At 39.2% G+C, this 12,212-nt stretch overlaps 1 protein-coding gene across 2 annotated transcripts in view; it reads right to left on the reverse strand.

Moving 5' to 3' along the window:
* The window catches only part of LOC107743188 (protein TANC1-like), a 44,002-nt gene extending 36,775 nt beyond the window's left edge, over positions 1–7,227 (reverse strand). For both annotated transcript variants that reach the window (XM_016556434.1, XM_016556361.1), the window contains exons 1-4: positions 7,175–7,227; positions 6,844–6,965; positions 3,661–3,871; positions 1,088–1,360 (exon numbers count right to left, since the gene is read on the reverse strand). In XM_016556434.1, coding sequence (XP_016411920.1) covers positions 1,088–1,360; positions 3,661–3,871; positions 6,844–6,915 — 556 coding nt within the window. In that variant the 5' untranslated portion in view covers positions 6,916–6,965; positions 7,175–7,227. The remainder of the gene's footprint in view (positions 1–1,087; positions 1,361–3,660; positions 3,872–6,843; positions 6,966–7,174) is intronic.
* Between the last annotated feature and the right edge of the window lie 4,985 nt (positions 7,228–12,212).

Raw genomic sequence — 12,212 nt, forward strand, 5'->3', positions numbered from 1 at the left:
CCTATAATCAAACAAACCTACCTGGGATTTTCTAATGATCCTGAAGACATTGATTAGCAAACTCAGGTGTGTTTGATTAGGGTAGAGCTAAACTCTACAGGAAAGTGGATCTCGCGAGCCAGATTTGAGGATCACTGAACTAACATATTAGTATATGCGCAAGTTAACATTAACAAAGATTAAGTAATGATGAACAGATGCGTTGTTCATTGTTAGTTAATGTTAACTAATGCATTAACTAATGTTAACTAATACAACCTTAAAATAAAGTGTAACCCAGCTGGTAACACTTTACAATAAGGTGTCCTTGTGACAGTGTAGTTATAAATTTAAGTACCGAGTAATATTAATTAACTACATGTACTTACTATATGGTTAGGATTAGGGCTTGGCTTAGGGTTACTTGCATGTAATTATGCACAATTTTTTGTTATTATAATAGTAAGTACATGTAACATGTGTAACAAGGACACCGTAAAATAAACTATTACTGAAAACTGTTATTTTAAATTGTAATTGTCGCAATATTACTGCTTTCACTGTGTTTCTGATCAAATGAATGCAGCCTTGGTGATCAAAAGGATTTTAAAACATTAAAAAATTACCCATGCCCAAAGTTTTGAACAGTTTCTTTTCCAAAGTACATATACAAAATAATAGTATTTTGCTAACATTCTTTTAAAAGAATGCTTTTATAGTTTAATGCAGTAACATTTTAGCGGCTCACTAAGTGACTGATTCAGTCAGTTTATTCAAATAGAAACTTTTTAGTTTAAAAGTGTTTCTGAGTAATTCATTACAAAAAGACTACTAAGAGTTATTCGTTTGTGAATCCAGCAAAGACAAAGTAGTAGAAAGAAATACTGTCTTCATATTATTTTGCTGTACACAGCATTTTTATCTAATCACATTCAATTCAGATCGCAAGCTCACATCTTGGGTAAAATACAACTTCTTGTAGCATTGTGCCACAGATTCAGCAGGGGTAGAATGGACAATGGTGCAAAAACACTAAGGTACTAAACTCCTCATCCAAATTCTATAATACAGTGATAAATAATACAGCATGTGATGATTCATTACTCACCTGCCACAGAATTTGGCCGTGGCATAACCAAAGAAGTGCTGTGGTACGTGATTGGTCCATCCACAGGTGATGTCATGACGGCTGCTGCCCCTCCTGTGGTGCTTGTCCTCACCTGAGCTTCACCAGACACCGCAGGCTCCTCTGGGGTGATGGGAGTACAGGGAGGATGAGCGCTACGCCCGCTCTCGCCCCTTACACCCACACCGCCATCTTTCGCCCACTCCAGACTAGAGCCACAGCGTTCTTCATTCTCACTGGAACTGGTGACTGTTGCTGCAGGATGGAGAGAAAGAGAGAGATGAAGGTGAATGAGGTATGGGGGGAGGGGCCAGATATTAATGGGAAGGACACAAGAAGAGAGAACGCCATAGAAGGTCAAGCCAGAACATCACGGAAAAGAAAACAGGAATTAACCATCAAAGGCAGTTTTGGAGAGACGGTCAACAAACAATGATCTTAGAGTGTAAAGACATAAAATAGAACTCGTTCAGGTAATTGCTGTCAGACATTTTGCTTTAATGCAGCTGTCTTTGACCTTTCTTTGCTGCAACCAAATAGAAAAACACTATTTTGGGCTTTAAAAAAACCTGCTCATGTCCTACTTCAAGAAACCTCCGGCAGACCTGAAATAAAGACACAACGCTGTCCCAGTTTTGATAGAGCGTATCTCAGACTCATGAGCATTAACAGCACAGGCCAACAAAAACACTTCAAGAAAGTTAAACAATAAACAGCTTTGTCGGTCTCAGGAAGTCTAGTGCTCGCTTCCTGTCTTCCTCACGGTCCTGGTGCTGTTTTTTGGTGGTGCGGAAAAGTTAATCGTGCATAAACATACACACCTCTGTCAGCATCTCTAAATGTGCTGTAACATGTTAGAGATGCCAAAAACTCATAAACAGCACTGAGAAACAGAAGAAAAGCAGAAGGAGCATGGGGGGAGTGAAACTGACCCCTTATAAGTGGACCAGTCGTGGCCTAATGGATAGAGTTGGACTTGTAACCCGAAGGTCGCGGGTTCGAGTCTCAGGTCCGGCAAGGTTTGTCAGTGGGGGCAGTGCGCTCAGTGCTTTCTCCACCCTCAATACCACGACTGAGGTGAGACCCTTGAGCAAGGCACTGAATCCCCAAATGCTCCCTGGGCACCGCAGCATGGGCTGCCCACTGCTCCGGGTGTGTGTTCACGGTGTGTGTGTGCGAGAGTTTGTTCACTACTCACTGCTGTGTGTGCACTTGGATGGGTTAAATGCAGAGCACAAATTACAAGTATGGGACACCATACTTGGCCACACGTCATGTCCTTTCCTTTCCTTTCCTTATAAAAGAAGTAAAGAACTCTGACATTTACTATTAATAAACAGAATTAACTCCTCAAGTAATCTACGCACTAAACTATGTAAACAAACCAATCACAATTCAACAGTTTTATGGAGTCATTTAGACTGGAGATGAACATTTACTGTACTTTTTGACAATTATGACAATTGGCAATGAAAACATACCAAACAATAAGATTTGAGGTTATGGAGTAGCTGCAACTATACATAACGTTAATGCATTCAAAGTTGTTTTGCCAGCTAAGGGAAACTCAAAATTGAAAATCCTCTTACCATTTATTAATGCTCATGCCATCCCAGATGTATACACTTTCTTTCGTCCAGTGAACACAAACAACGATTTTAAGAAAAATATTCAATTAGGGTTGTATGGATTATTGTCATGTTCACTATGTGGTTTTTGAAGTGTCAACTTTGGAGTTCTTGTGCACTTCCATTATAAGGACTAAGGATTGATTATTTTTCTAAAAAAAGTTTGTTTCTGTTTATAAAGTCATATATATCTGGGATGGCATAAGGATGAGCAAATGAAAGAATTTTCATTTTTTGGTGAAGTATCCCTTTAATCGCCAGGTTTAAAACAGGCATTGGAGACAGAAGTGTAGTGCTGTCTTTGCACTAAAAAAACCCCCTGAAAACTACTCTAAATAAAATGTTTGGAGCTCACAAACCTTTTGAATAAATCATAAGGCATGATTAGCAAGCTGTTTGCAAAAAATATTCCACAAAAAGCACACTTTTGAAACAAATACCTTTTTATTAAACAAAATACATTTCTGTCAAAAGATGAAAAATACAACAACACTTCATGGACTTTATCTTCCCTTTTATGCCAGCATTCTTCCTGCTGAACTTCAGTGATTAAATTCTACCAAACAAAAAACACAAATGAATCGGATTTAGTTAAATGTCATTTCTGTAATTTCAGCAATAAAAATGAAAAATGAAACAATGTATTGAACATTTTCTCTTGTGCTTCTGACAGCTGGATGGCGGACCAGCTTTTAATTCAGCCCGACAGATATGCTTTCACGCTTGGCTTGAATAGACCATTCATCAGTGAGTTGTTTCTCTTTTTGTTTTGTGTTCAATGTGAAAGAGCCTTAACTCTGAAATTATCGACAAAAAGTTTGTATTGAGCCTATATGCTATAAGCAAGTTTTAATACCATGGAAAAATGGTAGCAAATAAAAGTGAACTTTGAGATAAAGGAGGACTTTGCAGGGAGGTAGATGTTACCTATGATCCCGCTGTCCTTGCTCTCCAGGGTGGAGCTGGGTGTGGTGATAATGGTGGAGGTGGCAGTGGAGCAGGTGCTGGAGAAGATGACAGGAGCCCTGCTGTTGGAGGAGGTCTCAGGTAAGGTGGAACAGGGGCTCTCGGCGCTGGGAGATGCCGTACTGCTGGTCAGAGTGGAGCAGGGACTCACGCCTTGACTGGACACTATACACTACAGAGTGAGAGAGAGAGAGAGAGAGAGAGAGAGAGAGAGAGAGAGAGACAGGAATGAAGCAAAAAAAGCAAACATGAGAAATAAATAAATAAACAAACATTGCATGAAGGGAAAAAAAGACAGGGGAGGAAAAGCAAAAAGGGAGCGAGGAGATAAAGTGATAGATGGAAACTGTTAAACTCAGCTCTTATGTCCATACAAGGGCAAGGCCAAAAATACTCCAAGCCCTCCAGTCTGCTTTTGTTCCAATATAAGCAACCAATAAGATGCTTTTAGAACCAGATTCAACCCTGCAATGGCGACAGTAACCAACACACAGAGAGAGAGAGACAGGAATGAAGCAAAAGAAGCAAACATGAGAAATAAATAAATAAACAAACATTGCATGAAGGGAAAAAAAGACAGGGGAGGAAAAGCAAAAAGGGAGCGAGGAGATAAAGTGATAGATGGAAACTGTTAAACTCAGCTCTTATGTCCATACAAGGGCAAGGCCAAAAATACTCCAAGCCCTCCAGTCTGCTTTTGTTCCAATATAAGCAACCAATAAGATGCTTTTAGAACCAGATTCAACCCTGCAATGGCGACAGTAACCAACACACAGACAAACGTACATCCGCATTTTACCAGTGTTTACACTGGCAATACTTTAGTTAGGGATAAAGAGCAAATCTGACTGAAATCTGAAAAACAACTGTTGGATTAAAGGTTTAAGGCTTCGAGACCTAAATGTTTCTTAATGCTGGTCTTATTGTAAAAAATCCATCTGTGATCTGTCCACAACTGAATCAAGTCAAGATGGAAAAAATTAAGTCCAATTCTAAATTTTCTTCAGAAATACATCACATTAAAGAAATAAAATAGGGTGCAAACAGTTTTATGTTGACTTTAAAACTGTGGTTCTCAAACTTTTTGACCCAAAGGCCCCCCATTCCCCAACACAATATTCAAAAGCCAATATAAGCCAAGATGTGTTTGGTATTTCTGCTGTAATTATGACAAAGTTGCAAGCTAGTATTTATATATTAAATAATAAACCATGCTTAAACTTGTGACTCCAGAAGTTTAAAGAACTGTATGTTCTTCAATAAATGTTTTAGCTACTACATCAAATATTTTTGTTTTAGCACTTTAATTCAGTTATAGAGTAAAATTTTTTATTAATGTATTAATTTAAATACTTTGGCATCATCCATTGGCCCTTGGAAGTTTTGCTGAGGGCTGGCCCAAGCTGAGAACTAATGTTTTAAAAGAGCTGAATGCAGATTAACCCAAAGAACTAGCATAATGCTGGTGTGTGAGAAATTATGGGTAATCTACCTGCTGCATATCTGAAAGAAGTGCTTACAGAGCATAAACCAACAGACTTAAGATTTCTGTTTGACTTTTATTTTAATACTATACAAAGTACATCAAATCCTAGATACTACTCTGTCCTCTTCTCTTACCTCTCTCCGCACTATATTTAGGTCAGGGAGAGTGATGGTGTGTGTGTGTGTGTGTGTGTGTGTGTGTGTGTGTGTGTGTGTGTGTGTGTGTGTGTGTGTGTGTGTGTGTGTGTGTGTGAGAGGGGAATCAGTGTACCGGAGCCCTGGTCCCCAGAGAACTGTTGCCTGCCAGCCGCTCACCAATGAAAGATTCTCATCTCTTCACACACACGCAAATACACATCAGATTAAAGCAGAGCTCAAGCTTTCAGGTAGAGCTTCATGCACCCGTTCAATAATTTCCTCAGTGCTGCAATAGCGTTAGATGAGCGTGCGTAAGAGGGACACTGTTGCTCCACCTGCATCATTCGTTTTCCCCCGGAGAAACTGCATTGCTCACTGGCAGCAACATCTCTAGGGTGCTTCTCCACATCAAGATGGTTTCTACCCTTATAAAGCGGCTGTGCACATACAAGGCAGCAAACACGCAGAAACCAGCATTCATACTTAATGCGTTGCGTTTGAAAAGCCAGAAGGGAAAATCAGAAACTGACCAATCAGAAATCAGCTTCTCATTTTTGATAATACACGACTGATGAATCATGTTTGTGGATGAATTCAGCAACTACTAGCTTTGTGTGCAGCAATCCATAAAAACGCTACATAAGTCACTTAAGAGCGACTTAGATCCCAGATAAACGCCTCAAAACCTCTGTATGATGTATCTACTTTATGATGATGTGGACAGACCAATACAAATATCTTTGAACATTAGAAACAAATAGAAAAAGACACGGAATGAAAATCAAAGCCAGAGTTTAGTAATCAGGAACTAGTACATTACAGCTATACACTGACACAACAAAGCACAAATCTAAGCTGTCACACACAAGTAAATAAATACATAAATTAATAAAATTTTAATAAATAATTTTAAATAAAGCTTCTTTTATCTGGGAATCACTTACAATGTCATCGTGAACTCTTTTTCCATGTCACCTGTACTCAAATGCTTGTCAACTAAAGCAAAACATGTCATCCAGTGGATTTTGAAAGCTTTTGTGAAAATTACAAATTGTACTTCCACATTTTTGTAGTGCATTATGGGTGTTGAAGTTTGCCTACCTTTTTGACAGCCCGTTTTATCTAGTAATGTAGCACCAATTAAAAAAAAACTGTGCTTCTATTGCAAAGTTTTATTAAAAGCCAATCTTGCCAGCAGTGAAGAGTGCGAACAACCTTTTTTAAAAGTAGAATCTAAAACCAAGCTCTTCCAGTAGTGTGTCTGGAGTGGAAGTGTGATTCTGAAGGCAGAACAGCTCCAGCAGTGTAATCGATCTCTCTGATAAATGACCTCTGGTATCTAAGGCTGATTGGGTGTAACCTGACTGAAAAGAAAATTCAGAAGCCGTTTCCTGTTTCTAAGGATTGTATCGTCCTAATCTTGCAATCATCAGTGACATGATGCAGCAGGCAGGTTGTTTGTGTATCAGATTGCATGTCTGTCAGAGTTTGGGTGTTTAGACCTGTAGGGTTCATGCTTACCTGTTTCTCCTCCATGTTTGTTTGTGATGAGGTGGGGATGGTGTCTCCCAGCAGGAAGCCCAACCGTGTCATGAGCTCCTGGACAGCCGGGGAGGAGCCAGACTCAGCCGGCGAGAGCAGCTCTGCATACACACACACACAAAATGGTTAGAGGAGGATGCACACAAAAAGCCCACACCCAAAATCAACATGCCTACAGGTACCCAAACACACAAAGGATACTTTCATATTGACATACATCTACCACATTTATATTCAAACCCTACATTCAGTCTAATTACATATTCAACGCTATTCCTCCAGGACGTATGGCAAATCTGTCCCAACTCACCAAGATCCAAAGGACTGGTGTGGCACTTCCTGTGCTCTCCTTTCCTCTCCTCTCGCTGCCTTACAGTCTCCTCTGCTCTCTCGCAATCTGCGTCCCTCCCTCTCACATCTCTCTCTCTCGCAACTGATCTCTCTCTTTCAGTCTCAATCCCTCCCTCTCTCCCCCTCCTCTCTGTTGCCCTGTATCTCTCGCTCTGTAGTACAACACACGGTCTTTACAGTGCTCCGCACAGCTTCAAAAAGACTAGGTTTGAGATGCGGTTATTATGACAACCAAGTTTCCATCCATTCAGAGGCTGTATGTGTGTGTGTGAGACAGAGAGGACAGGGTGTGAATGTGAATGAGCAGAGATCGTGCTCGCTGCAATCACTGGGCTAGTACAACTGACTAGACACACACACACACACACGTTCATTCATTCTCTCTCCTTCTCACGTGCACCAACACCATCCCACAATTCTGCATTGCCAGACATAAAAAGAAACATTCATTCTACATTATACTGACATGTTAGGGATTTAATTCAGCCATGTTCATTGAGTTGTGTTGAAAATCGGTTAGATTTGGAGTAATGCACAATGCACATTTCTTAATATTAAGCCTAAAATGTCTTTTAATGTCACTATTGATGAGGATATCTGATTTTAAATGCAAGATATTTAAAGTGTACCTAAAGTATACTTGCAGTAGTCAATCTTTTGCACAATCAAATACACTTCAGTATATCCTTAGTTGGACTTCAGCACTACTTCCGCACAATAAAAGTGCATCATGTACAAAATTAGTTGTTCCAATTTAGCAAACTTTAAGTATACCAGTTAAATATACTGAGGGCCAGTTTTACTAAACAGGGCAAATTAGCACAAGAGCGCTGATGGGCGTGGAAATTTCTGTGGGTGATTTACTAACAATGCGCAAATTAAAGAACACAGACGCAACATCTCATTTACATATCGACCAACGCAATATACCAAGTGCATTGCAAATTAGTGTAGTCGCAAATAAAGAATAAAGAAATAAAGACGCCACAGTATGTTGAAAAGAACCAGAGGCAAAAAAATGAAGGGTTGCAAGAAGTTTTGATAGACCCGGTATTGTATGACTCCAAGTTGAGGGTTCAAAGTAGTCTTTTATTTCTTGAAGCAAATTAAAAATAACATGGCTTGGCAAACGATATGTTCAGATAATGTGGTGTTCTGGCATTCAAAATAAATTAATCCTCTCCCTTCTACCACGCGCTCTCTGTTCTCTGCAGTGCCTCCTCCTAGAAACAATAATTGCAGCCATTTCAAGCGCAAAATAGTTTAAGACATGCTTTTTTGGGGCATTAAATAATGGCGTAAATGCCAGTAATTTGACGAGCGCAAACGTTAGTAAAACGCGCTGCGTGATTCATTTGAATACTCTCCTCCCACAACTTTTCCGTCCTAAAGGGAAACTCCTACAAATGCATACAGTATTCAATAAGATCAGGCGCAAAAATAACTGTGTCCACACCTTTTCAGTGCTAATTCATCACTCCATGTCTTTAGTAAAACCTGACAGTACAATTTTAATGACAAAAGACGGTTTGCGCTGGCGCAAGCTGTTAGTAAAACTGGCCCTAAAAGTACAAATGCAGGGTATTTTATTAAGTACATAAATATGCATAAGTATTTGTTGTATCCTTCGCATAAGTGTATTTCAAATACATTTTGGTATATTTATTTTTCACTAGGGAACACACACATACACATGCTCATGGCAAAGCTGAATTTTCAGCAGCCATTACTCTCAGTGTCACATGATCCTTCAGAAATCATTCTAACATGCTGAATAGGTGCTCAAGAAACATTTTGTATTATTATCAATATTAAAAACCGCTTTAATGTGGCCGCTAAAGTTTCATGAGTTTTATCGCTGGTAGCACATAACCCACTTTTAACTCTCATTCATATGCTGTTCTCTTTGTAATTTTCTTCAACCATTTTGTTGTCTACTATAGGTGAAAATATGATCACTTAGAGTAGTAGTGTAATAGCACCACTCTCCACCACATGCAAAGCCATCTGAGGTACCATTCATTTCTGTAGCGCAATTTGTGTGCAATAAGTTGTCAACGTTCAATACTTAGAGGTAAAGGTTTTGCAAGTCAATACAAGCTACAGTAGTGATGGTTGCCTTAGCAAGAATGACTAACTAGATCAGTTTTCTTTTTGTTGACATTTTCCTACTGAAACAAGAAGTTATGATAGGACATTTCAAAGGGCTTGAAGACATTCCTGAATGAATCAGCCATTGAATACATAATGAGTTTAATAAATAACTAATTGACTCACTAGATACATTCAGTTTTAAAAAATAAATTTCAGTATTCAAAATATTATTTTTAAAACATTAATCTCATAGCATCATTGATGCAACTGCAGTGTAAACACATCTAAATGCTGCTTTACATGCAGTCTGAGCCCCCTCTGCAGTTCAAAAATGGATTTTGTGGATACTGATTTCATTTGATTGGTAACAGCCTACAACTTTATTCAAATTTGATTTATAGATTAAAATGTAAGAATTTGACAAAAATAAGAATATCACATCCATAATACTAACACGCACAGAAACAAAATGCCACAAAACTCTAATTGATACCAATTAGCCAACTGATACCAAGACACAAAAGCACAGTTAAACAAATATGTGGTCAGTTATATTTACACAATTACGATATGTAAATGAGCAAGGCAGTTGTGTGTAGCATCCCTGAGGGAGTGACAGGGCAACAGGCCACAGTTCATTAGCATACTGCACTCCGTCAGCAACACCCTGTCCTGCTCCCTCCCTCCCTCCCTCCCTCCCTCGTTAACATCTCCTGCCATCAATCCAGCTTTACACAAATCACTTCACGATCGATTGACACTACTGGTCAAGTAGTGTTGTTTTTGCTTTCCACTGACGGCAGATTTCACAGACAAACCTCAGGCAGAATCCATATTTAATCCATTGTTCATAAAACATTTATTAACATGCAATGAAATGCACCATTTGCACGGTTGTCCTCTGGGTCTACATTCGAAGGCATATAAAAGCATGTTAATCTAGATAAATGTTCCCTAATTAAATAATTTATTCTGCTTTTCTTCACATACAGTACAGACATTAGGACAGTGAAATGAGGGTGGATTGTTTCTAAGCACATTTACGGTGGTCCACAAGTCTGCAGCCAGCTCCTCTCAGCTGGTCTCCAGTTGATCTACGTTTGCCAAAGGACACAGACCTCCCAACGAGTTCACACATTTCACTCCCCTTTTGCTTATGAAGACTACATACACCGAACATACACACACACAGAGTTAGACATGGCTTGTTTTTGCAGAGCACTCAAGCAGTATTGGTGCCTTCTCATTTTGGCAGGCCAGAAGTCTAGAAGTCTAGTAACACTTGTGCGTGTGTGTGTGTGTGTGTGTGTGTGTGTGTGTGTGTGTGCGCGCATGTGTGTGAGTGAGTGTGAAAATCACTTCAGAACTGTTGCCAGATTCCCTCTTGATTGTTTGCGTGAGCTGCGTAAATCTAAACTCTAAATGTGTGGTGTACGGCAAACTGAAATAAACCTGTGTTATGAATTTGATGTCATAGAAAGACAAGCAGCAACACCATTTATAGCATCAGATGTTACTCATTTAAACAAAAACAAACAAACTGCACAGTTTATAAGGTAATTCAATGTTTCTCAAACATTTCAAGCCAAGTACCATGTTTGTTAAAATCAGAACATCCAAGTACCACCAAGTCCACCAAATATCCTCTCTTTATGATTTCAGCACTGATTAAACTGAGATCATAATATTGGACTGCATTTAAAAACTGCGAGCAACATACACCATATATGTTGATTAATAAACTTGAATATCAGTAATCCTGTAGATAAATTTCATTTTTCAAATATGTGGAAGGACCTTACACTCTAAGAACACACATTTAAAACAGTACTAACATTTATAAAGGATTACAGTGTAATTGAATGTGTTGCTTTTGCAGTTCAAACATTGATATTAAAAATATCAGCAGTTCAAACATTGATATTAAAAATATTTTGAATATGATTGGAATTAGATTTTTAAAATTCTCCCATCTGTCAAAAGAACATGGAAATCCTCAGTGGTGCCGTTATGTGGGGTGCAGAGATTATGGGCAATAAGGGCCTACCAGGTCGCAGTTAAAGTTAAGGTGAAGTTAAAGTAAAGTCGGGCTCAGGTGGTTGTGCTGTGGAATGTGTTTCCCATACATTTATTTATTTGTGGCGCTCGCCACAATATCAAAACTGACGGATTTTCCAAAAGGCTTCGTTGAATAAACATGAGCATGTACTGCACGTTTAAAAATCAAAACGAGGTGCGGGTGTTTTTATATCATTGTATTTCTGAAGGAAGAATATCTTCAGAAAATTTTCTATGTCATTTTCATTTCATCTTGCATGTTATATGCCTGATAAAGCAGCGTTTGTGAGCTCAGCGCGGCTTTGTGTACAGCCGTTACTGGGAACCTCCGTTTCTCCCGTTTTAAAGCACCTCCTGCTGGCAGAGAATGAATTTGCATTTTCAGTATAAATGTTCATTTAGAAGCAGCCCACGATCAGCGTGTTATGTTACCGTTATCCCTTATGGCTCCGACGAGGCTTTGTTCCGTCCTCCACGCTGTGACAACTCACAAAAGACTATTTTTTAGCCAAGCAGAGCGGAGAGCTGCTTCAGAAACATGCTGTGGCTGGCTCATAAACACAAGCACTGACTAGAGCGGCCGCGATCCGCTCCGGTGGCCGTGGACCGCAGACGTTTGCAGTGAGGCGCAGATCAGCTCTAACGTCACTGAATCTGCTGTTAAAACGTTTTCAATTCAGCAAAAAGAAAAAAATGCCAGAGAAATTCTTGATTTTTTTACATTTTTTAATCATGATTTGTTACGGTGATTTGTTTTGCCCTGTTTGAATCAGTTGGAAATGCCTGCCTAAATGCTGCGGGGATAGTTTGTATGAGTGCGTTTATCTCCTTGTTTTCATAATTCT

Source organism: Sinocyclocheilus rhinocerous, unplaced genomic scaffold, assembly GCF_001515625.1.
Source record: "Sinocyclocheilus rhinocerous isolate Xijiao unplaced genomic scaffold, SAMN03320098_v1.1 scaffold2596, whole genome shotgun sequence".
NCBI classification, from domain to species: Eukaryota; Metazoa; Chordata; class Actinopteri; order Cypriniformes; family Cyprinidae; genus Sinocyclocheilus; species Sinocyclocheilus rhinocerous.